The sequence below is a fragment of the Apteryx rowi genome, unplaced genomic scaffold (genome assembly GCF_003343035.1).
Source record: "Apteryx rowi isolate R43461 unplaced genomic scaffold, aptRow1 scaffold_308, whole genome shotgun sequence".
Lineage (NCBI taxonomy): Eukaryota > Metazoa > Chordata > Aves > Apterygiformes > Apterygidae > Apteryx > Apteryx rowi.
In genome coordinates this window covers 851,267-877,097 of record NW_020449508.1, presented here as the reverse complement: position 1 = coordinate 877,097, position 25,831 = coordinate 851,267, and the positions used below count along the sequence as shown (strand labels likewise).

At 39.1% G+C, this 25,831-nt stretch overlaps 2 protein-coding genes across 9 annotated transcripts in view; one reads left to right on the top strand and one right to left on the bottom strand.

Moving 5' to 3' along the window:
* The window catches only part of LOC112968240 (cohesin subunit SA-2-like), a 64,231-nt gene extending 42,827 nt beyond the window's left edge, over positions 1 to 21,404 (top strand). For 2 of the 4 annotated variants that reach the window (XM_026070279.1, XM_026070280.1), the window contains 13 exons: positions 1,345 to 1,421; positions 2,661 to 2,748; positions 3,764 to 3,841; positions 5,894 to 5,986; positions 6,716 to 6,881; positions 8,762 to 8,913; positions 9,752 to 9,853; positions 11,171 to 11,325; positions 11,419 to 11,547; positions 15,002 to 15,192; positions 16,193 to 16,367; positions 17,376 to 17,469; positions 19,019 to 21,404. In XM_026070279.1, coding sequence (XP_025926064.1) covers positions 1,345 to 1,421; positions 2,661 to 2,748; positions 3,764 to 3,841; positions 5,894 to 5,986; positions 6,716 to 6,881; positions 8,762 to 8,913; positions 9,752 to 9,853; positions 11,171 to 11,325; positions 11,419 to 11,547; positions 15,002 to 15,192; positions 16,193 to 16,367; positions 17,376 to 17,469; positions 19,019 to 19,027 — 1,509 coding nt within the window. In that variant the 3' untranslated portion in view covers positions 19,028 to 21,404. Of the gene's footprint in view, positions 1 to 1,344; positions 1,422 to 2,660; positions 2,749 to 3,763; positions 3,842 to 5,893; positions 5,987 to 6,715; positions 6,882 to 8,761; positions 8,914 to 9,751; positions 9,854 to 11,170; positions 11,326 to 11,418; positions 11,548 to 15,001; positions 15,193 to 16,192; positions 16,368 to 17,375; positions 17,470 to 19,018 lie in introns of those variants that run through there. The other 2 variants (XM_026070281.1, XM_026070282.1) reach the window with 2 other exon arrangements.
* Positions 21,405 to 21,787: 383 nt separating this feature from the next.
* PPP2R3B (protein phosphatase 2 regulatory subunit B''beta) overlaps positions 21,788 to 25,831 on the bottom strand; it is a 56,102-nt gene continuing 52,058 nt past the window's right edge. For 4 of the 5 annotated variants that reach the window (XM_026070283.1, XM_026070284.1, XM_026070286.1 and 1 more), the window contains exon 14: positions 21,788 to 22,957. In XM_026070283.1, the coding sequence (XP_025926068.1) occupies positions 22,813 to 22,957 (145 nt within the window). In that variant the 3' untranslated portion in view covers positions 21,788 to 22,812. The remainder of the gene's footprint in view (positions 22,958 to 25,831) is intronic. The other variant, XM_026070287.1, reaches the window with a different exon arrangement.

Below are 25,831 nucleotides of genomic sequence, written 5' to 3'. Positions count from 1 at the left end.
TTGACTATTTAATGAAGGGGATTGACGTTTTAATGAAGTCGATGTTTTTGGCAGGAATAGGGTGAAAAATAGAGTAGCTCACAGTAGCCACAGGGCACTTCATATTTTCTTGATATTCTGGACCTGGGCTACGTAATATTTCTATATTGTAAGTATACTACAATTGTATACCACAGTACTACAAATTGAAGTATTACTGTGCCAGAGATACTATGTGTAACATCAGCTAAGAAGTGCTATGGATCTATAGATGATGAGACTGTTTCCAAAAAGGTATAGTTCTGTACTTCTACGTATTTGATAGTACACAAGATGACCTCTATAGTTGTTTTGGCTGTAGAGATATTGCTAGGGGAAAAAAACCTTACAGTCTGTAATACAGATTAAATAGCTATGGGGTCTTTGAAATGATGACTTTCCCCTTGAAGGAGAACTGCAGAGTCTCCCTCAAAGTTCTTCATTAGTTCTAAAAAGCAGAAACAGCTGGTGGTGATATGAATAGCTTGCTGGCTGAACTGAACAACAGAAGTCTGCAGCTGATCTGATCAACTGTGCCGTCATGAACAGGTGTCATGCCATGGTATGAGAGTTCACACTGACAGGTTTTTATTGGATGCTGGGATATTGTAAAATGTGTCATGCCAAAAAATCTCCTAACCTCATATTGAGTTTATTTTGTTGGTCTTAAATAGACATCTATGTCAATGTGAGAGAATGTGTATTTATGAGAAACAAGATAAGTGCTAGACCAGGGATTCTTCAACTCCTTTGTAGTGTGAACCATATCTAAATAAAGAGATTTTCTCCTGGAACCCCTCCCTTCTAATTCCTGGTTGTACAGACCATCTCCCATAATCACGTAGTATCCTTGTGGAAACTACAGCAATTGCATCTATGGGAAAGTATTTAATGTATTTTTAGCTATCTTTGAATGTGATCTGGCAGCTGGAAGCAAGAAGAGCCAGCACCATGTGAACAGTTAGCTTTCCATAGATCCCTAGCAACTGTGTGAGGGACCATGAATGGCCTGTGGGTCTGAGTTTTAGGACTTCTACATTAGCCTAATCCCTAGGTTTTAAAGTGTGTTAGCAATAACACAGTGTTGGAAGATTGCTGTGGATTTGGCAATGATGGGGCACTTCCTTATACACAATTTCTGTGCAGTCAACATATGTTGTTTGCTTTTCACAATAGAGGAAGGTATGAGTAGCAAGACTGAAGATGAAAGCACTGGGGAAGGCTGGAGGAGAGTAATTCAAGTCTGTGGGTTGGGAAGAGGACATAGCAGTTACCTTACCCCACACTGGCTAATTCTTTTCTCTTTTCCAAACTTGAACAATTTAGGAAGAAGGTTTTTGTGCAGATGCAGGAGAAATTTCCCGGATACACTCTGCTTTGAGAAGAATAGCAGCTTTTCATAAGTGAGATGTTTATTTACACAGTGCTTATTTACTTTCCATAATTTATTTTCCATACTTAAGTATCAGCTTAACTAAACAGCTGCAGAGCATGATTTGCCCTTGCTTGGTGGGTTTAGCAAGATTTTTGCAAGAAAATGAAAGTGGTCCCTATGAGAGATGTTGCAAAGTTTATGATTTCCTGAACAGGACTGTACTCTTGGGTGTGGAATTCTTTTTGGACTTGTTATTGAGGTTGGAGCATCAGCCCTAATGGGGCTAAGAAGCGTGTGTTATAGAGTTGGGGTGGCAGAGTGGACACAGAGGTCCTCTCAACTGGGTTGTTATGGTCCCTCTCTCTTAGCTGGATGCTGTTGCACTGTCTTACTCTCAATGCTGGCAGTCAGTTTGAAGAGAGTATAGTGAGTGAAATCTTTTTTTCCCTTGGATGTAATCTGCTTTGTTTGTCCTATTTTATTTGATCTTCTTTTGTTAAAACACAGGTCTCTCAGAAGCTTACTTTTTCTGGGATTGTTCACCATGTAAATTAATATGCAAGACAGTAGAGGGTGGGATAATTGGGCCTTGGGCTCAATGTGTCTTGCCTATCCTGCATGCTAAGGTTGCTCTATTTTTCCAGAGAGAAGTCTAACACTGGGCAGCTTGCAAGCACTCAAGAGTGTTAAAAAAAACTCTTTTAAAGAGAAAAAATAGTATTCTTTAGACCTTTTTTGGGCACTTTGAGAGTGTGGATATAGCATGTAGAAAAAGGTACGGAGGTTGGTTTTCTTTTTACTGTCTTCATGGACACTGCTGTTTTGTAGCAGGAACGTAGACTGTGAAACTATGGACTAAAGCTTAAAGCCAACATGAGGCCATGCAAAACTTAATTTCCTTTTTTTCCCCTTTAATTGTTATATCTTTATAGTGGAAGATTTCACAAGGTGCCTCTCAGTAAGTTTCATTGCTAAGGAGGAAAGGTAATGACCAGCTTTAGCATGCTGTTGGAAGGTCCGTGTATTTTAYTTGCTCATGTGAGGTCTCTGCGTAGTAGGCAGTCACTTGTTTTAACATCAGGATCATAGTGAGGGATTCAGTACCCAGAAAACTAAGTTAGTCTTTTGTGGCGTGGTTTGACTTAGATTTTGTTTAAAGTTATTGCTGTACATTAGATACAGGCAAAAATGGTATCATTTTAACCTATTTGGTGAGGTGAGATTCCATTTTTTGCTTAGTGTGTTGTTGTTTCTTTTTTACTTGCAGTGCCCATGATCTCACCAAGTGGAATCTGTATGACAAGACTTTAAGGTTGCTGGTGTTTGAAATGGAACGTGGGGGTTTGTCTCTTCAGGTGAATTGTTGATACTTAACACTGAAAGAGGTTTTTCTTGTTGAAAGCAGGAAAAGTAGCACATATTAAACAATCTGTATATACCAGTGTCCTGTGATGCAGAAAGGTATTTTTCCATTTCTCAGTGTGGGAAACTGAGGCTGCCTTTGGTATAATGTTATTGGAATGAGTAGATTCCATGCCATGGATTCATTTATTTGAAGATCTGTGATAGAGGAATCATCTGAAATCTAGATTAATCCTTTCTCATGCTCAGTATTTCACCTTGATTGTACGAGCTTGCTATGAGTAGATAAGAAACTGTTGGACAGTGAGAAGCCCCTTATGGTTTGCATAACTGGAAACCATATACTTTGGGCTTGTTGCTCGCTGATTGACTTTTGGTGAAGATGGTTTGTAATTACCTGTTGCCTAAACTGCAGTCCTTTGATTGTCTGGTTGCCTCAACTCAAATATTGTTTGTGCCAAGATGGAGGTATTTCCCTGGCATTACAAGTTGATGTGCTCCAGCAGTCGTTAATGTTAATCAGGCACTGTTTGCAGCAGCGAATATGGGGTTATACGGACAGGGGTGAATTTCCGCTGGAAGAGAGCTGAGAGTCTGTAGCCAGTGGGCAGAGGTATACTCCTTTAGATAGAGCATCGGAGCACCAAGGTTTGGCTTCTGCTCTGAATTGCCCTCTGGAGGAGTCTGCTTTATCCAAACACTGCAGAGAGATCCTAAGCAGCTAACCTAAAGTTAGCTTCTGTGAACACCCCTATACGTTTGCTTGAATTCATTAAGATGTCAGGGTTCTGCAGAAACAGGACCTTAGTTAATTATTAACTTTCTCAGGAGGCAACATTTAGTTGTATGTGAACCTATTAAGTTTATTTTGGGGGTCTAAATGCCTTACAGGGTAGAAATGGTAGTGCAAGCAGTGTGCAGAATGTCAGGCTTGAATGCTTTGTTTACTCCTGAGCTTTTGCTGTAAAGCCTTTCATGTAAATAAAGGACTTGTGTTTTTATTTTCAGATGATCCTGCCAGCTCTCCAGTGCACATACTTTTCTCTCCTGTGGCAACTAGCAGCAGTTGCGGAAAATTCTCCCAAGGTTGGCCACTCCGTATCATTTTGAAACCCAGGGTTGTGCTTCTAGAAGTTTAAATTGCTTTTCTAATCTCAGATGGCCAGAAAAGACACGCTTTCTCAAGATGATAATTTGTGTGTTTTCTTGAGGAAAACAAATTTAGTTGGTGCATTTTGTCTCCACCCCTCTCTCCCCCCTCTCTACCCCTCCTTTCCCCCCTCTCTCCCCCCTCCCTCTCTCCCCTCTCCCCCTTTTTTTTTGTTTGTTTATGCTTCTTCAGTCTGCAAGAGAATAACTGAACAATGGTTCACCTCTATTTTTACTGCAAAACATGTGCTACAAATTCCTGGTGCTTGATGGAGATAAGGAGCTTGTTCTAGTGCCAAACAGTTTGTTATTTTCTTGTTTTAAGCAACAAAGAGTATTCAGTGAAAACTCYGGGAAGTCTTACTGCTTTATTTTCTTCTTATTTTCTTGTTTTATTTATATATTGTGTGATGTATGCAGAAAGTTATTGAAAGTGTTTGGTAATATACTCATCAGCTGACTACTTACTTGGTTAATTGGTTTTATGTGGTTCCCAAGCTCTGCCAGATATTTCAGAAGACATTCTAGTTTTAAACACTACAGAGTAAAACTCTTTTATGCTTTGATTCACAAACAGATTTGTACCTGTGCAGTTTCTCTTTATGGTGATTTCAGATGACACTAAGTGTTGCTGCTTCTGCCATTCTGTCTCCTTGCTCTGGTTCTCCTGTGCATACAGAACAGGACACTAACATGGACATTTGTTTTGTATGAGAAATGCTAGCTGGGAGGTTACGCTTTTGGTGACTGATTCACTATCTATTCCCGTCCCATTCCATTCCTGAGTGGGTGTCTGCATCTCTCTCTGTTCTAATATGCTCTGCCTTTCAATCCAGACACAGCTAGCTTGACTGATAACGGGGCACCACATTTTTGAATTTGGCCTTTCATACGGGAACAGATTTTGATTGGAAGCGAGATGTTGCAGCCCACTCTGCAGGACCAAATCTGGATACTGGCAGAGAGAAGTTCCAAGAGCAAAAAAGAACATTTCCTGGACAGCAGCTCTAGGACTGTTTCTTTCTCCCTCTCCCCTAATGCTGTTAAGGCGATGTTTTGCCTCCCYCTCCCCTTCTTCCCAGCATGCCCTGGGATGGATCCTCTTTCTTATAAAGATACAGTTGCATAGCAGGAAATCCAGCCTGCCTGTAATGGCATTCCACTTCTATTGACTGCTGAGAGCTCAGTGCAGTATAACAGCTGGACCTAGCAAAGGATCAAGAGATCTTTTATGTGGCTGTTGGCAAATCAAGAAGTCTCTCTTGCTGGGTTTATCCTAATAGAGGCGACTACGTTTAGGCATGCCAAAGTTAGCAGTGTAGTTAACCTGGGTTACCTCTTTCCATACCTCTGTCGAGAGAGAGAGAGGGAGAAAGAGAGAGAGAAAGAGAGAAAGAGAGAGAGAGAAAGAGAGAGAGAAGTCCAGAGGGCAATTCGCATGTTGGGTGCTGAAAATTAGGTGGGATGGACCAGGGTTTTTATACACTACTCCCATCTCTGAACTGGAAATTAGTATCACTGCTTTAAAAGGACAAGCTGAAGTGAATTTTGCAAATACTTGGATGTTTAAAGGGCCGTGTAAGTAAATAAATATCATCAGAGCTGCCCATCCTATAGACGGAGAAACAAGGAGTTTGTGACTTGCTGAACTCTACTAGCCTGAGCACATGTGACAAATGCACATTTACCTCCAGGATTTGTTACCTTTCTGCACCAGAGTGGGGGAAAAACTCTATGTTTTTATGAGTTGGCCTTTCTACCCCAGATATGGTTCCTGAAAGCAAGACATGTTTTTTTAAGTTGTTCATAGCTGGTAAGCTGCTGCTATTGTGAGATGTCAGTCTTTTTCATAATGCCATCAGCTGTGCTATCTGAAATGAATAGTATCTATGGAAAAAAGATGTAACCATTAAGTTTGCTCTATAATTCTCCATTGAATAGTAGTCCCTAATGTCTTAGGCCTGTCACTTTTCCTAAATATGTTTCTAGGAGACTCTTTTGGCATTAAGAAGAGAGCTGAGGCATTTCTGTCAGATTTGCATGTGCTTCCTCCACCATAAGGAAAAAGATGTAAGAGAAAAGGTCAGTGTTCGTGTATCACTTGATTAGCACTCATACTCACTCCTCCTTTTAAATGCTTTTCTTTTCATACCAGTATTTCCTTCTACTGTTTTTTTCCAATATTTTTGTCTTTTAGTAGAGAAGTACCTCTTAAAAAAACAACCCTCAACTATTTATTTTAAAGGAAAATTAAACTTATATACATTAAAATGCTACAAAAATGAATGCTTTAATCAAGCATAGGTGTATRTCTGCATGGATCTGGTTGGAGAATCAAAGCCTGAATCTGAATGACTGAATTTGCCAGTTGATAATCACTGTGTTTTCTGATTAGACTGACATCAGTGTATTTGTTGCTATCATATTTTTATTAATGCCTGACAAAGGCATTATGACCTTACTATGAATATCATTTCAGCAATGAAAAATTGAGAGAAATTGTGCAGTGATTCACATATGTTAAAAGGCAGATCTTGTGGCATAATAGAGCTCAGCTTCCTTTCTATGGAAGTTAGAAAATCTTCAAGTATATACTGTATATGCTGTATCCTAAGGTATGAGTTCTGGAACGACTTAGCAGTGGCATTTTGCCCTTGGGGTCAGGGCAAATAGAAATCTTTAGCCCGAGAGGAAGAAGTAGAGTAGAAACCAGATCATCATTTGTGGTTTGTGATGGAGATGAAAAGTGGAGCTGGTATGGAAAGCAACATGGTTTCTAAATCCTTCTTTGTCTTTGCTTGCTTGATACAGGCCTTCATGATACTCTGTGACTGGCTGCTGATTTTGAGTCACCAAGATTCAAATAATAATGAAGCAGCAGGACTTCTAGATTATCCTCCCAGCACATCGCTTCAGGAAAAACTGCTTTTGTTTATCCAGGAACATGTTTTCATGGAGGAGGAAGAGGAAAGCAAAGGTTAGGCACCTTCATCACTGAAGAAGCAATGTACCATTTTTTGCTGTCATTTGTCCTCTGCACTGAACGTAGCAGGAAAAGGGGCTGGTCTACTTTTTGGCCCCTTTACAAACAAAATGACTTACTTGTTATTCACTGATTTATATCCACTGTGGATCAACCATGGGAATATTGCCAATGAGGTAACACAGGGGTGCATGAGAATGTAAAAGTATTTGACAGACTGACTTTGGTGGTGGAGATGATTGTGTTAACCACCTTCCTGAAAAGCCTTGCAGTGTTACAGTGTGATTCTGTCGATGCATRGACAGTTTCAAAGCCATCAGAGTAAAGGACTAGTGGATTTTGTTTAAAGGGGGATGGATTTTGCAGGAAGTATTATGCTACTTTTTGCTCTGTTGCCATTGTCAGATTCAGTTGCCAAATAGAGGCTGTTATTGTGAAGGCTGGTTTCTTTTGGGAGTGTTTTGGAAAGAGATTTGTGCTTCATTGTGGTTTTGAGAGTGAAGTTAAACAGTATGCTTCAAAAAGCAAAGCAGGAGGCAGGTATGTTCCTAGGGTGTGCAAACAGGCATACAGCCTGTAAGAAGTGGAATATTACCTTGTYAACCTCTGTCCTTCTGCTGTGTTCAGATGGAGTTCTGTGTCCAGTTTTGGGCATCACACTTCTCCAGGTCACAGTGTATATGGCAAGAAGTGGTGAGCCTATATTGCAGGAGGGGAAATACTAGGAGAGATTCTTTAATGGTAAAGGTAGAGATTCCATAGAAAACATTGCCCGAGGAGGTTGAAGTCACAGAAGTTTTTGGAATGGGTTATGTTTCAGGTTATATATGTTATGAATCTGAAACTGATGTAGTTGATCGTGCTTGGGGTTAAATGGCTTTTTGAGATCTCTCTCAAACCCATTTTGTATGATGTTTTCAGTTTCTCAGTCTTCCTCACAAAGGATCCCTGCTATCCCACTGCAGGCTCCTTCCTGAAAGAGTGATGTTGTGTCTTGCTGTGGCTTTGCCTGTCTGTGTGTACACCTGGCAACTACTCTGTTTCAGTTTTAACTCTGATTTGTAGATACTTCTAATTGTCCACTTGCCTTTTGTTTCCAGGCACACAGTGGTGGTAGAAGCAGAAACAGACCACGTGAAAATTATAGGTCAAAGAGTGAGCCTTTTGGCAATTGGCAGATTACATTCACAGCAGGAAAGAGTGTATCCCAGCTCTCCTGCTGCAGGAAGCTCTCTTCAAGTACCTTCATAGCTGTGTAAGAAGACTGTTAAGAATATTTGTTTTTCATAAGTTACCCAACTGGGAATTAACCCATTTTCCAAAGACTTAGTATATTCATAATCATGTGAAATTACTTTTTTCTTTCACTCTTGTTGATAACCACTTGGAGAGTTTCACCTGAACTCTTCTCTTGTTGACTGTGTAGGGGAGCTTTTGTAGGGTTGCTGATGAGTTAAGTGCTGGTCTTCTAGCGTTTGTGTTATTCTAAGGAAAAAAAATGTTTACAATGTCTGTCAGTGTTTGTCATTCAGTATGTTTGTGCTTTTTATTCTGCACTCTGGTTCTGTTCTGTAGTTGTGAGCAGTGTTGTACAAGGAGATTCTGACTAGTAGGAATGAGAAATCCCTGTGAAGATCAGAGTAGAAGACTATGTAAATAACTTGCTTTCACTGTCATCAGCTGGAAGCTTTGAAATGGAAATAAACCTATATCTTCTGATATACACAGAAATGAACACAAGTGAGCTAGCATCTGTTGCTTAGAGAGTTGACTGAACAGCTGAGTCTGTACAGTTTGGATGAAAGTTGGTCATTAAAATTGAGATGCCTTGAATAAAGTAGCAGAACAAGGCTTCAGTGTTTTTGTTTCCCTAGACCTGACAGAAGAGGAGGAGAGAAAGGACAAAAACTGCAAACTGAATGACTTGCACAAAAAGCGGAGTCTTCTTGCAGCATATTGCAAGCTGATAGTGTATAATGTGGTGGAGATGGCTGCAGCTGCTGAGATCTATAAGCATTATATGAAGGTAAGGTTTTAGATATGGTTGTTTTGCTTATCAGTGCATTTCAGTCATTGAAAGTGACTCTGGTGTTTATGCAAGGTGTAGGGTTAATAGTCTTATGGCTCAGAATCCGTTCAGTCATAAAAAGGCTATAAAATTAAGCAGGAGTGGCACAAATCTCTCCTTATTGCTCTGCAAAGGTACTTCACTGCAGACAAGGTAACTGCAAGTTGAGAGGAGGATATATTCTGTCTGAACATCTGCTCCTTGGCTCCTCAGAAGAGGCCATTGCAGAGATGTAGCTTATTGGTGGGACAGTTCTTTAAATACAGACATTCTTACATCAAAACGATCAACTCATTTCATACAGCTTACACAGTCCATACTCAGATGGCCTAGATTTCATGTGGTCCCCCAGCCTAGACAGTTGGTAGAGCTTCAGCCCCTCTGAAGTGTTTGTCAGGAGGGCTGAGCACAGCACAGAGTGGGCAGTTGCCTTGTGCCAGCTAACAGGACATTGGAAATACCTGAATATGTGTCTTGATCTTCATTTCATGGGACTCAAGGCAAGTGATAGGCCAAATATAAAAACCTCTGTATTCCTCTACTGAAGACACTTGATTTTTTTTGTCATAATAAATACTTAAAAATTTCAGTGTAAGTTTAAACCTCACATCGCTCATAAAGGAGCATACCATTCTTTTATGTATGAAATAATATAAAAAGTCCAGTTTTCATCTTTTAACTTGGATGTACTAGAGACTGTGTTTTATGAACTTCTTTTGTAACCTGAATGTTCTGTGTATTCCAAGCGCTACAGAAGGGGAATGATAATTCGCATTTGTTTTCTTGCTATTAATAGACCTACAATGATTTTGGAGACATAATTAAAGAAACACTAAGCAGGACGAGGCACAATAACAAAATTCAGAGTGCCAAAACACTGATTCTCTGTCTGCAGCAGGTAAGATTAAGATTAAAGCAGGAGATTTGGAGCTCTTATGACAGCTGTATTGGTATTGGAGTCTTTTACTTACCTTGCCATAATCATTCAAACTCATTAAAAAACATAATGGAAGAAATTCCTTGATTTTACTTGTTATGCATATGTATCCTAGCATTTCATAATTAGAACTCCTTTCAAATCATTACATCTGTTTTAAAATGTAATTTTTTGCACAGTTTTTTTTTTTTTTTTAAATCATCAGAGGCATAGTTTTAGGATTGGTGTAAACTTTGAGATTAAAGAGTATTTCTTGGGACATGGTAGGTGTCTCTGTGTTAAACAGAGGTTAACAGTATTCCTCTGTGTTTCACTGACCACCCTCAATTCCTGCTGGATTTGAGAAACCGCAAATATATCTGTGCCCAGCCAGTTCTAAGCCCCTGTTATTTCAGTATTTTTTTGTGGAAGAAAGTGGGGTGCAGCTCTTCTGAAGGGTCTGACTTGCTTGGACTTGCAGCTGCTGACTGGTGAGGCCAATCAGCTATTTTAGCAGCTGCTTTTGCCAGCTCTGCTCCTGACCAGTGTTGCTCCCAGCTTGGAGTTGCTCTGTAAGCCACAGAACAGGCTCCTCCCGGGGGGTACTGATACATGAGCTTTGCTCATTTCACACACATCACCAGGGGCTTAGATCTGTGAACCAGCCCCTGAAATCTGAGCTTAGATGATGGTAAGCAGCATTTGGCTACATGTATTCTGCTGACATAGTCAGGACTTTGTGTTTACGTATCACATAGACAGCAGGCCCTGTTTGGCCTTTGTTTGACCTTGAAAGTTTGCAGGTTGCAGGGAACAAGCTACCTCCATGTTCTGTTTAGGGGAAAAAAAACCCTGATAGCAACTGGGCTTGAGACCCTCTTTTGACCTTATCTCCCTCACAGAAATTGGACCACACTGYGACCACACTTGCTGCTGTATATCTGTGTTCTGACTTTCTGAAAACCTCCCAGGCAAATTTGGGTCCTTGGGCTTGATATAGAGGTCCCAACAGGAGATGGGGTCAGAGGGGTCATCACCTTCAAGGACTGGTTCTCTATATATACACTTTTTTTTTTTTTTTAATTTCTGTCTGTCTGTTAAGCACAGCAGTGTCCTTTGTGTTAGTTTCCTCATGCTTGTTCCAGTGATGTATACTTCTAAAGTACATGAGTTACCTGTTCTTTTGTAAGGCTTCTGTCTGTGCGAACAATCTGTTGCTTGGTGTGCATCTCTCTATGTCCTTCTGATACTTTGCTTGCCTTTAGGTTTACATACTGTTATTTGGGCCTTTTTTTGCAGCTGTTTCAGACACACGTAGAAAGCCATGACAGCAGCAGTGGTATGGACTTGTCCTCTGCTTCCTTCACAAACATGAAAGAACTCGCTCGTCGTTTTTCGCTAACGTTTGGCTGGGACCAGGTGAAATCTAGAGAATCTGTAGCCATGATACACAAGTAAGTGCCACGTGTTGTCACTTTGTCCTTGGTCATTGATTTTATTAGTTGTTCATTATGTTACTTTGTTCTCTATTTTTTTCCTCCCAATAGGGAAGGAATTGAATTTGCCTTTCAAGGAGCTACTGGAATGGATGGAAAATGTCTGCCTCCTAAATTAAGCTTTCTGTTAATCATCAGTGAATTTTCCAACAAGCTGCTAAAGCCTGACAAAAGGCTAGTGTAAGTTAAGTTCTTGTGCACTATCATACACGGACAGTTGTGTTCCTGTTTGTATCCCTGTAGATAGGATGCTTGACCTGCGATGTTGGAAAAATTGATCAGGGATTTTTCAGAGAACTTTTGAAATCAGTCAGCTGTTGCCTGGAGAGTCACTTGTTTGATCTCTTTTCCATTTAATTTTGTAGTAGCAGTTATTCCAGATTATATATGCAGTATCCGTTCTAGCCCTTTTTTAGACAGCCACATGTAGGAATTTTTCTAAGGAGAAGACAGTGTTAACTTGTTGGAAGGGATCTGCAACTTGAGTGACTAGTGGAGAAGCAGGAATGCTTTTCTGAAGAGAAAGCAAGGCAGAAAATATTGAGGAAGAGGTAATTCATGGATCATTATTTTGTAATGATCAAATTCCACAAGTTCAGGACTGGATGGCAAGTTCCATGTAATATGCTTGGAATAGAAAGATATACATGTCACTATTCATAATAGGGATGTTTAAGAATTTGCTGTTTACAGGGAAATGGGGCCTGTTCTACTTCAAAGCCTCTGTGTTTTACAGTGGTTTAAATATTTAAATTTAATGATATAAGAATAGTATCTTTATTCTGGCATCATTGGGCATTATGCATGCTTAACAGAGAGATGGATGATTATATTTGTTATTGCCTTCTTCACCTGCCTCAGCTCATTTTTAGGAAGGAAATAATTCCCTCTACTTGACCTTTGTCATTACTTTCTTGGTCAGTGCTGCTTCTTTTGGATCTCTGCACTTCAGTCTTCTATTTATAGACACTGTGAAAATAATTTCAAAATATATAGCAGGTATTTCCCTTTTCCTGAGAGTATATTTGAAGACTTTGGAATGTAAGATGAAATATTAAGACACATTTGTCTTTTTGAATTTCTGAGCAAATTACTCTAGTACCTGAGAAGAAAGGTTTCACTTTGGATARGAAGCCAGCAGCGAGTAAAAAAAACCCAAAAAACCCACATCTTGCTGAGCCCCATGTAACTTGTTTGCTGCTTGTGTCACTTTTAACTTAAATTGGAGGTTAGCTTCCATGGGGTTCATCAACCAGGTTTTAAATAGCAAAGGTCAAGAGCAGTAAAATGTGTAATTTCCTGTTACTTTTTATGGCAAATAAAATACATTACTGATTGCCAGCTACCCAGACTGTATTTTAAAAAAAGAATTCAAACCAAAAATGAAAAATATAGAAGAAAAATATTTGACATAGACTGACTAGAAACCTGGTAGTCTAAAGTGGTTTATCTATAGGTAGTGATAAGTTCCCTTTCTGTTCTTACATTTTTCTCAGACAGAATCTTTGACATACAGCACTAGAACTGGTTTTGTACGATTTCTGTACAATTCGGCCCTTGTGGTCTGGATTTTAAACTGCTGTTATCATCAATGTGGTGACATTTCCACAATAAGTAGACTTTTGTTAATCCATCCTTGAAAAACTTCATAATTTCATTTACCTCCAGGGAGTATTTTTAATTAGACAAGAGGGAAATATTTCATCACTGATGTGGGCAGGTTTAAGGCTATATATCCTGATGATTTTTCTCCTATAGCTGTATTTAACTTCCTGACCTATGGTTATATTCCAGGAAAGCAGTATTATATACATTCAGGCAGGTTTATTCCTTGAAAACTTTTGTGAGAAATACAAAACCTAGCAGGGAATGCTCCTTGACTTTAGTTTCTACTGCCTTAGACCAACCCACTGCTGCTGGAAACAAATGGGAAACAATAAAATTCACAGGGGGGGAAATTGCAGTTTTATCCACAACTACGTTCAGACTATGTTTCTAGAGTTTCTATTCTGGGAGGCTTAAAATGCCTTGCAGGGGCTGGAGATTATATTTTCTCGTAGAAATATTTAGGTTTAGCTGCATCATAAATTACTGGATGGAATGTTTTAAGTCAACATGAACTTTTGGAAATAAATATCTGGTTATTTTCATTTTTGTTATTAATCATAGGATTGATGTCCAGGTCTGTATATTAACATATGTGAATGTACCTATAACAGATGAGATACAGAATATGGGCATTTGTTAGAAAGGAGTATATTTCAACACCATCTAAGTATATGGGTTTTAACCTCCTCTTCCTGTAATTGCTCAGATTATAGCAGTAAAATATCTGACTTGTCAATTGGTCTGTGCCACAAAATATGCACAAGAAACGAGTTATTGAATAGCAAGCAGCATGAAGGGCCTGATTCCTGAATCAGTAGGAGTCTTTCCATTGACTTTGATAGCAGCTGGATTAGACCTTAAAACAGTAGTTACAATACGTGCTTGTTTGAAACCAACAAATTCCATTACCAGGGCTTCTTGATCCCTGGGGCTCCCCGGGTGCATGACTCTAATTGTTTCAGAGTGAGTGCTTACCCTAACTGCCTCCCAGCTCTAGTTTTCTTGTTTTGCAGAGCGATTGAAATGTCTGATATTTTCCAGGCCACACTCCTAATCAAAGAAAGAATAATACACTGTGCAGGCTGGTGTTAAAACTGTCACTTCTGGTATTTGCTAAGGTGGGGTCTGTTTTAATAACACTGGACTTAATTTTAAAGTGATGAGCTGTAGCTGAAATGTAGCAAATATCCAGTTTCTAATCCTGAGTCAGACTGCTTTTCATTTCTTATTAGTTGTGAAATAGAAGTGGATGAGAAAGACTTTTGTCAGAAATATCCTTATTTTCCAAAACGAATGTCTGAAGGAGACCTCCTTGCTCCAGAAAAGGTGATAGCTTGGCAATTAAATAATTCACCTAGGATTTAGGGAGGCCTGATGTCAAATTTCTGGTTAGAATCTGGCAGAACAGGAATTTGAACCAATGTTTCCTGTATCCCCTGTATTGTCATAACTGCAGAGCTGTTAACTGCTTTTTTCAGATACTTGAAATTTTATTAGGAACCTGAGAGAATTGGATTGGRGTTGTTATGACAGTACAAAAAAATGTTTGTTTTTTAAATTTTGATAGAACAGGCACTTCCTGGTCCAAATCTCCCATTTCCTGACCTGCTATACTACTGCATCACAAGGGGTATCACTCACTTGGGTTCTTCTTTGCGTTGCAATCAATGAGGCAGGAAAAGGGGTGCATCCTCTCAGAGTACTGCTCTGTTCAAACTGCTTCCTGGCAGGAGCAATTGGCAGTGACTTTTCCTGCATAACGAATTCTTTTTAGAGACTGATGTAGCTCTGTAGTTCCTAGGAATCAAACGTTTCTAATGCTAAAGTTCAAGCAGTCTCTTAGCTTTGAGGGCATGTACACTGATTTTGATTTCTAGGAAACAGGATGCCCTTTCCTTTTCCTGATTGACAGTTCTGCCTGAACTCTTTGTAGAGTTAAGGAAAAATGCCTTTCTAGCAATACCTTCCCTGGATATTGAAGGAAAAGATACCGAGTTTTCTTATGCTTGCTTTTGGTTTTCTCCAGGTACGCTTACTTACAGAGGTATATAGCAGAACCACTGTCTTGCAGAGGAGACGAATGGCAGCCTTTGGTTTGGTACAGAAACTCTTTATTGGCAAATGAAGATGAGGAGAGCTCTGTCCTCAGCAGTTTAGGAGAGTGGTCCCCCGTGGGCACATCTAAGACATCTTCTTTTAAAAGGAAATTGTCTAATGGTATGAAAACTTCACTGTTCTGGATCAGCTGGGTTTGCCGTGTCCCAGCAAAACACACTTCTTCATGCTTTATATTAGCAGTATCACAGTTTGGATGTTGCAGACTTACCAGTTTGAATTCTGTTTTTTGCCTTCAGCCTTGTTGTTGTTAAAGGCCTTTTCATCACTCGCTAGGAGAAAGGTTGGTCTTTTGACCCTGCATATTCAGATAATCTTGTATTCTTCTCTGTTTGAGCTCTGGCATTTGTCTGTGCCTTTGGGGCTGGGTTCATTACTTCCAGTTGTTAAGTTACGGGCATTGTTGCTCTAGGGTCTTGTAGATAATCAAGAGAGGAGAGGTATTTCCAGAAGGCGATTCAGATACCTGGGCTGAATTATCCTCTGGGGTCTTTCCCTCTGTTGAATCTCTAAGGACCTGCAGGACTATGCTCCTGCCTTCAGGGGTTACAGTCATGTGGGCTAAATCCAGGCTTTAGCAGCTCTCATGGCTTTCCAATCTGTAATGAGGTATTTGCCCCACCAGTATGGTGAGGATTAGTTAAATGTAGTAAAGCCGTGATGAAAACAGTTGCCAGTAAAAATGCTCTATGTTATGGACACATACTGTTTTTGAAGGAAAGGGCATTTTTTTCCAGAGCATCCTTTAGTTTCTCTCTCATTCTTTCTCAGAGTTTTTCTTTTCAGTGACCTGCCTTCAAACAGCTTGTTCCTCTGTGTCTCAAAGGCACTCCTTTCTTGAGGTTTATGTAGACTTGGCAGTGGAATGGGGACAGGATCATAAATCTAAATTGCAAAAGTGACCAGTGGGCAAATTAATTTGATTTTCTCTTGTGTGGCTTTTAGCTGGGTCCTTCAACAAATGAATGCTTTGCTCCAAGTCTCTCTTTGAGCTTGGCCTCCATTGCTTCCCCATAGTAAGGAACGCTGCTGTTGGAAATGGCCATCTCATGACCTCTGAGGGTGAGGCTGAAGAACAGGGTCTGTTTACTGTCTGTTCCAGGGTCTTTGCCTGAAACCAGCCACACTGAAGCAGCAAGCAAAGATCCAGACTTCCAGTGTGCTTCCCAGCTTGCCTCCGCTGCAGGGAAAAGCAGAAAGAAGCTGAAATCTCGAGAGATGCACTTGCAGGAACATTTGCCATTCCTTTGTCCAGTAGGGCTGCAGAGAAGATACAGGTGAGAGTGTTACACTTTACAAGCTCCTTCACTGTCCTGGTATTGATAGGTGGGGTCTACCTACTGCTTTATATAATACTTCCCTGTGCAAAGGGACAGACTGTGTGTGCCTGTTGTCTGTCGTATAGGCTGTGTCCCAAGGACAAGTTGTGGTTTTGGTTTCCTCAGACCAGTATCTACATTTGCTGCTTCAACCTGATTGTTCCCCACTGTCCCATGGCTCCCATTATTTCCTGGAGTAACCTCAAGCAGGCGAAGAAAAAGACAAGAAAGAAGGAGGATTCCCTGCCCCACTTCTCGTCTCTGATCCTGATCAGAGACCTGTGGTTTCAGTTACTCCCTGGCTGTTTGCTGCAGCCTGGAGATGAGTGCTTTCTGCTTCTCTGTCTGAGAGTGAAAGAGAGGATTCTTGACTCTGCAGATCTGCTACTAACTACTATGTAACTGGTRCCTTTCTTTTAGGAAGGTACATATCTGTGTGCAGTTTGCGCATGCACACGAGTGAAAACCTGCAGAACTGGATGTATTGCAGAAATAGTGAGTCTGCACTCTAGAGCTCTGTAACACACTTGGAGTGCTCAACTGGGACATCTTTTTCCATAATACAGTTCATTTATTGAGATGTTACATGCCATTTCCCTATGTTGGTAGGTTAAAAGATGAAACACAAATCCCAGAAAGATGCATATTTTTCCAGATCATGGGACACCTGTTCACATGGACCTGTTAAATACAAGTGAAATAGGAAGAATTTAATTAAACATGTAGGTGGTTGCAGATCCAGCCCCTGTTTAGATTGATGTTTTGTTTCTGAACTGCTTTAATAGAAATTCCTCAGAGCATAAGCTCTTCTGTATCTGGGAAATACCGGGCCAGAAACTTTGGGCTGCCTTATGTGGGTATCTCAAAACCAGATCTTAATGTGTGAGCTACTCTGCCTTAAGCAAAGTTGTGCAATGTAGAACCTCTGTTGTAAACAGCTTCTCAAGACTTGGCTTTTTGTTTCAGCCAACATGAAATCAAGACAGAAGCTGTCTCAGTACAGGATCAAGCAGAAGACACAAGTGAAGATGTTGATATTGATGTGGTTGGTGCAGACCAGGTAATGGTAATTTAGCCTTGGGTTTTCCAGCTCTCTGGACAACTGTACTTGAGGTGGGTGAATGTGAGTTCAGAACCACATGAGAACCCATTTGGCTAGCATGCTCATTTGTCACCCCTTTCAACCTGAGAAAAGGGGTTTTCATTTCTCCCCTTTCCAGCCCTGACTGAGGTCTCCTTGTTCAAAAGTTGTGTATCTGCATGTCTCATACAATTCTTACTGTAGCATCTAGACATCCTAAGGTACATTGAAAACCAGCTAGGATATGTTATGAGGAGGATCCAGTTTCCTTTTCCCATACTGTGAAACTTCTTAATTAAGAGCCATTTGCTTTAGTTGCTTCATATTACTGGTGCATTGCAGAGATCGTATTGCTGCATGGCCTGTAGGGAATGTCAGCTGCAAAAATGGTGTTTGCATTGTGCTCTTTAGATTGAAAGACTCAATGTGGTCTGACCAGTGGTCAGCCCAGGAATTTCTGTAAAGTGTCCCTTGTTTCTTGTCCTTTTCCATAAGAGCCTGTCTGGGAGATAAACTTGTCTCCAAACCAGCTGGGGATTTGAAGGGAAGCATGTGAATGTTGTGGGCTTGGAGAGCAGCTGGCATGGCCTGGGGTTTCTTGTGGGCACTGATTGCCTTCAAGATCAGATGTTAGTGTAGCAAAACTGCAGCTGTCTGCCTGGGTCTCAGCTCAGAAATGAATACTTGCAGCAGTGAAGGTCTTCTAGCCCTTTGGGACAGGAAAGTGCGAGGTCTCAAATAGGCTGTTGTAAATCTTGAGTCTTGAAGCAGTGATTGTATTGAAACAGGAAAAAATGAAGCCATGTCCACCAGCTGTCACTTCCCTTCCTTCCTCTAACAGTTTGCTGTGTCAGCCATTGCATGGGGCTAAGTTCTAGGTTTTCCTCTTGTATATGCTCCTGCCCTCTGCACTTGTAAACCCAGGGTTTGGCAGCCAGTTTTTTTGCAGTGATTCAGGCAGCCCCTTGATTTCTAGTGTCTTGTGATTATCTGAGATCTATAGCCACATTAGAAGACATTTTCTGTTTTTTTGAGTTCTTAAATGAGGTGTTCCTGTAAAGTTGAGCAAATGATCTCTTCTCATACTTGAGTGGTCCTTTAAAAGGACCATACTTGGTATGTAAAAAAAAAAGAAAAAAGAAGAAAAGGTAGACTTTCCCTACCTTTTATTCTAGTCATATGCCTGTTAAAATTTAGAATACTGGTTTGTTTGGACAATGTGATTGGAGCAGTCAATAGAAGATAATAAAAGTAAATCAGTGGACCAAGACAGAAGCCATACAGAAAATGCACTAACATCCTCTACCTATGTGGACAGTGTATACGGTGTCTTTTCTGGGCTCCTCATGGTATAGAGATATACCTCTTTCCTGTTGTGGAAGCTAAGTGTAGTGCTTTCCAGTAGCCAGCTGTGGCCAAATTGCTAAGTGGATAGAGGCCACACCTTTATTCTAATTCTCTACGTGCACCTATATGATGTTTTCTTGACAGTATGACTGACGAATATTCTTTTTTTCTTCTGGTATAGGACAGCTGAGAAGAAGCTGACAGGAGAAATGGAAGTTAAGAACATGTTACCACTTCTTTCTGGAAACTGTTTAACCGAAAACTTGGTTATGACAGCATCAACCAAGGAAGTGAGACAGTTCTTTTTGGGTATCTAAAGCCTAGCCAGCAAGTAGCAGATAGATACAAAGTCAAATCTCCCTGTGTAGGCACCCACTCAGAACCAGTTGTTAGCACTGTGGTTGATTTCTCCACATTGCCATTTGTCGGTTTGACTGGTATTGTGCTTCTAAGGTTGTGGGAGTTCTGGACATTATTACTAAACTTTGTCATCCTCGTCCTCTGTACTCTCTTGGAAAAATGCCCAAACTAAGAATTGGAATCAGAGTAGTTTAGAAATACTAGCTCAAAGAGTCTGTAAACTAGATGAGACTAACTAACTGGCTCAGATCAGACCTGGGGCACTGTTCTGCTGGATGCACTCTTTGCCATTTGAGATAACCAAGGCGCATATGTACTTCTTTGTACCTGGTCATGGGGAGAAAGGGACCTGGCCTAGGTGTGACCACTGGGTGACCACATCACTTGCTGGGTGACTTGKCTGTACTGTTTCCTGCCTGTTAAATAGAAAAGCTGGATCAAATCTTCTTAAAGTATTTCTGAACCCTGATGCTTATAGAACCATAGTTAGTTGTCTGTGGGAATCAGGGTATGCTCCAGGGAAACTTGCATCAAGACTTGTAGTAAAAAAGAAAGAAAGAAAAAAAAGAAAAGAAAAGAAAAGAAAAAAAAAAGAATGGACCAGCTAACTAAGTATTTTACTTGGGCAGAAATCCTTTACACAGTGATAATGTATTGGAAAACATAAAGCTTGAAAATACGATGTAAATAGATTGTAAAAAAAATGGCAATTCAAAAGTAGCTTTTCCATTTTTCCAAAAATGTTCTTCACTCAGAGTGTTTCAGAGGCAGTAGGCTGGGGGATTCTGGCTGCTTTTGCTGACCCTTTGTCACTGCTCAATGGAATTGTATGCTGCATTCATCATCATCAATCAATCAATCAATCATCAGCTTTGGTTTTTTTATTGTTTTGGATTGTAACTGTACAAAATAAACCACATACATAACCGCTGCTATCTATTAGTACTGGACAGTGCAAGTGATATTTCCACACAGTCTGGAGAAAGAACAGTAGTGATAATGGTCTTCTAATCTGCCCTTTTATTAAATATACAGAGAATTCAGCTCCCAAGAACATGAAAGTGAAAGCCATGAATGTCCCCCAGGTAACAGGCTATCAGGTATCCTGAAGTGGCAATAATGAAACCATTGTGTTTCATTTGAATAGTTAAAGTATTCAGTAAGCTAGTGCAAGGAATGGGGAGTTAGCAGGTGTCCTTCCTTAGCCCTCACTCCATCTCAGTTAGAATAGAAGAAAGTATGTTCTAGACTCTTAAGTCTCAGACAGGTAAAATTTAAGGCTGCTGTAGTCTTCAGCATTTTTACTGGCTGGTATATAATATAGATTCTCACTCAGATCAATTTGTTTTTGATCCCACTGTGACTCACTCTATATACCCTCCTACCTGAACTGTGTCCCTAGAAATACACAGTGGGTGGGCATTTAAAAGTTAGTTAGGGTTCAGCACTGTGGTGCTGCCATCATCCACAAATGCAGATCTAGCCTAAACACTTATGTGGTAGGCAGAATACAGCTGTTATACCTCAGACCACAGCAAACATAGATGATTTAAGCTACCGTGTAAGTTAGTCTTGTAACAAAAGTAATAAGGATGTAAATTATCCTTCTGTGGGAAGGTGCACTAGTCTGTCTACTTAATGCATTGCAAGAAAAGCTATTTCCACAGTAACACTGTATTTTACTCTATTAAACCTGTGCAAGACCTTTAGGAAAATGGGACAGGGCTATCAAAGTATAATTGAGAGCAGGATTTAACAGGCTATTCATTAAATATAAAGCAGCAACACTGCCTACTGGTTCTGCAAAGAAACTCTACCATGTACCTTACCTCTTTGTGTTTAATAGAGAAGTGTCATTGTGTGATGAGAAAATCCTTGGCTGTATATGTCCGTTTACAAGTGTTTTTAAGAAACTGACTTCCAGATGAAGGGTTTCAGGTAAGAGAAAAGCAGCAGATTACAACCTCTTGAACATCAGAAGAAATTTAAGATCATATCCTAGAGAGCAAATTCGTCATGCTTCCACATGGTACCTCAGAGAGGGAGCTTAAAATAAATGCCCTGTACATGTCTAGTGTGTGTATATATATTTATATATAAATATAAAAAAAAAAGGGCAAGGAGGTGGGGAAGGTGTCTGACCAATACTAAAGAAATTTAACACTTAAGAGTTTCCATTAAAATTAGAATAAACCACCAAAGTTTTATTAAAAAGAAAAAAACAAAACAAAACAGAGAACTTCTTAGAATGGGATTAGAATAACTTGTGTTTTCCTTGGTAAAATTCACTAACACATGTTAGTGATTAGTTTCACTACATTTATGACACAGGTTTCTAAGTCTCTTTATGTAAATCTTGTGATGAGCTGAGTGGAATTGCTTTTTCTGTACCACTTCCAGCTGCTTAGAAACACTGGCTTTTGGAAGAAGAAAAATCTGCTAGAGCTTAATTTTTCTGAGCATGCAGCTTGATGCAATTACCTAACCAGAGTGCATACATATGTAACCCATATTATCTTAAATGGATCTTTAACAGTAAGAAGTTATGTAGCACATACCACAGTAATTAGAATCAGTAAATTACATGTATGAAAATCTTTATTTGAAAATACAAACATGATTTTTAAACATTTGAGATCTACACTGCAACCAAAAATAACTTACATCTTTTTATACATTTTTCAACAAAATCTGTTTAACAGTAAAGTGAGGCAACAATTTCAAGCTGCTGTGACACTGAGTATCCATGGAATGTGTCAATAGCAAACAACTGAAGGCAGGGGACAGACAAAAGCACTGAATGCCCACAACAAATTAGTGCACATCACTGATCAAGTAACATTTATACAAAGGACTTAAAAAAGTTGGTTCCTTCTACATGAATTAAAACACTCATTTTGGATCAAGTATGAACACTAAAACAGACTTCATTATTAAATAATCTTTTTATAATGAACATCAATGAAAAGACTTAAGTTTAAAAGGGCAAGCAAAGTTAAAGTTGGGGCAAACAAGGACTACACAGAAAAGAGGAGCAACTTGTTTCAGCCATTAGTTTTCCATGTGCACTAATACGCTCAGCTTGTCAAATGAAACAGTGTTTGTAAATAAGAGCTGATTCATGTACTCACAGTAATCTCTCTTCCTTGTCAAGGCAACCCCCCCCCCAAAAACCTAGAAACTGTCACGAGCATAAGCATTGCAGGTCATGTATAAATTGTCTCMTTGTTTCCCATACCAGGACAGGGACATTTATTTACATATGGGATGGAGATGGTCAGTGCACCACACATCAACTTAGAGTTATATAGTCATCTTAAAAACAGTATATTACTTTTCTCTACAGTCAAATATTGTTATTCTTCCAAGAAGGAATTATGCAACATCTATAAATAAATATTTAAACTATTTTACAAACTATAGACTATTGAATAAATACAAAAAGTTTCATCATTCCATACAAACGCACTTACTTTCTTTAAAAGGTAGTCTAGTGATTATTTTTAGCACAAAACTCAGCTGACTTCCTGGAAAAAAAACCCACTGAAACATATAGGTGTGTAGCAGACCTGCTGCAGACTGTCCCTTTTCTTCTGCAAGTGTTGGCTATAATCACTACTCAAAGTCCTCTTCATAGTCATATTCATCCAAGTCTACATCAGCCAGATGGGAAGGCATTTCAAAAAATGGTCTTTTTTCCATTTGATACTTTAGAACATTGGCCTTCTGATGGTCTACAGGATTCAGTTCTGCTTCATACCTAGAAATGGACAAGAAAGAAAATTTAGGTATGTTGCGAAGTGCCTAAGGGTTACAACCTTAATGAGGCACCCTATAGGAAGAACATAGTTTCCAATATTTTATATTTAAAGTAGGGTAAAGAAACACATAACCAAATGCAGCACTCAGTTTCTGCACCACTTTCATTTAAGTTAAAGCTAGTTTACTCTCCCATCATGTGTAGAACTTGACATATACAGCCATACTGGAAGGATTCAAGGCACATAGTGCTCTAGTGGGCTACTCCTAAGTTTGAAACTGTCAAATGCAAGACGTAAATATTTGACAGAAATCCTTCACTTTCTTTTCAAAGAAGCTTAAATTAGGTTGAATTAGGGAGAACAGAATACACCTTAAGTATACACAACAAAGCAGAAAATACTAAAAATTATTAAAATGGGCATGAGCACAAAGAAGTGATAGTAACCAACTGTACATTTAAGCAGATGCTAGAAAGCAAGAGTCAATTGTTTAATGAGAAATAAATATTCATAACCACCTGGTGATCATTAAAATAAACAGATAGGTAATGACAGGTAATGAAATGTAATGTTTAACTAACTCATATCAGTGAAGGCTGATATTTAAAAAGATTTGCTTCAGCACTATTTAGGTGGAAACAATCTATAATTGATAACTGAAAAAAATTAACTTGAATGAACTCTAGTCTCAGTAGAGATTTATGATGTGACATTAAAGAACTGACCATTTTCTAGACTAGGTTGACTTAGGTTCACACACATCTTCCTAAATGCTACTGAATCTCATCTTAGCACGTGATCATTCCATCTCCTCAAGACTAGGCAAAGAACAAGCTTGTTTAGACACTGAAATATGTCCTGTCAGATACTGGCCCAAACCTTTGTTTCCTTTAGTGTTCTTCAAATGTGACTCTATATGGCATTTTGTGGCATTTAGTGAAAGTAGTCTTTTCTTTCAGAGGAAGACACAGGGCAAAGAATACTTAAATACTAGGAATCTACTACAAACCCTAAAATAGAGTAAATGTGTATTCTACCATAATGACAGTGTTAGCTCACATCCATGTAATTTAGAGTCTTCTATACCATTAATTCCATCTTTTTGAGAGGGACTTTTTTTTTGGACCTTCCCCCCCCACCCCCCAAACACACCTTTTGCATTTGTTTATCATGTAGTGATACAGAGAGGTGACAGCAAGTTTTTCTGTCAATAAAAATGACAGCATGAGGATATCGCAGATAGTCTTTGTAGATTCCATCTATCCTATAACTCAGAAGATTATTATTCAAACTGTACTGGACCAAATGGAAATCCTGTTCTCTTCCAAAGCTCTGGTGTCCTCATGGACTATAACTTTTACTCCTTTTCAAGATATTCAAATTAAGGAAATTTAAAAACACTTTCCAAGTGGCACACATCCAGGTACTTTGAGCTACTTCTCACAGTATGAAAAAGACTATTCCTACTTCCCAGCAGAGAGGTTTTATAAAAATCTAAACATACAGCTACAACAGCTCCATAAAGGTCCTCTTTTTCTTTGCAATTCTATGGCTCATGCAAAGTTAAAGAAATCAGCCTATTTCTAGATTTCTGCATACCACTCCTAAGTTTCAAGTTAAATGTTTTGATAGGAATGCCAGGAAAAAATTTACCATAGAGTTAATCAAATCAACTTCATTAATCAAATTTGTCAACTACTTCAATTTGTCAAACAATCATTTCAGTTAAGGCAAGGCAATACAAGCCACTAAGTGAAGTCACAGAATTGAAGCAAGTTTCTGTACAATGCAGTAACTTAAAATGGTCATAGTACATTTTTTGTTAATATACTTGTTCATGAAACTGTCCTATTCCAGCAGTAGCAAGCAAGCTACTTTTAATGGTCTTGCATTTCTTTCAGCTTTAGCAATAGAAAAGAAGCTCCCTTTTCAGATCAAACTGTAGAAAAAGATTTAGTTCTATTTTAGTGTTAAATTTTGAAAACATTTTTGCTGGCCTTCACTTTTGGAAAGCCTTAAAAAGAATTCATGTCAAATTGACAGTGCTTCCTTAAGCAAGATAAGAATATAGTTCCTTCTCTTTAGTTGTTCATATATGTGCTTACAATTTAGATTCAATTGCTTATTTTCAACATGCAGCTTGGTAGCTATCCTCACTTTGCTGTGTTTTAAATCTCAGTTCAGTACTTCTAATGCAATAGTCCCTACAAATTGCTGATACAAATGTAGGCACAAATCAGCAAGATGAAATATATGTAATTTTTGTCTCCAATTAGTCAATCCAAATAATACAGTTGTGTATGTTATACACAAAATTAGTCATGGAAGTCATGACAAATTAGTCATGGAAGTTGGAGACAGTCAGCATTACAATTTGTACTCCAAGGCAACATTAAGCAGCAAAACTTCAGGAACACTTAGGAAAAAAAGCTTTTATCCATCTAGGTGGAGGACCAACATTTAAGCCATGGTCTGTGCATCATATTCAACCGGAAGTAAAGTAATTAATAAATTGCATCAATTCTGGGCTGTGTTTCTATACAGCACCTAATTTCTCTTTAATTACTGTCAGTTTTCTTCTATAAGATTTGTAATGAACCTACTAATGCCAGAAGCATAGGTAATTTCAAACTAATGAATTGCTTGCGTTTACAAACACCAAGCTCACATGTATTACAAAACTGGATATTTTAGTATTGTACATCTTCCCTCTTCCTCCATATCTCATGCTACTCCACTACATTATCCTTAAGGAAAACCAGTGTTTTTATTCTAAGAAGTGTATTTACACAGTGAAGGTGCATTTTTTCAAGTTTTAGGGTCATTAGGATTCTCTGTTTTACATATCATAAATTCCACAATATTTTCTATAG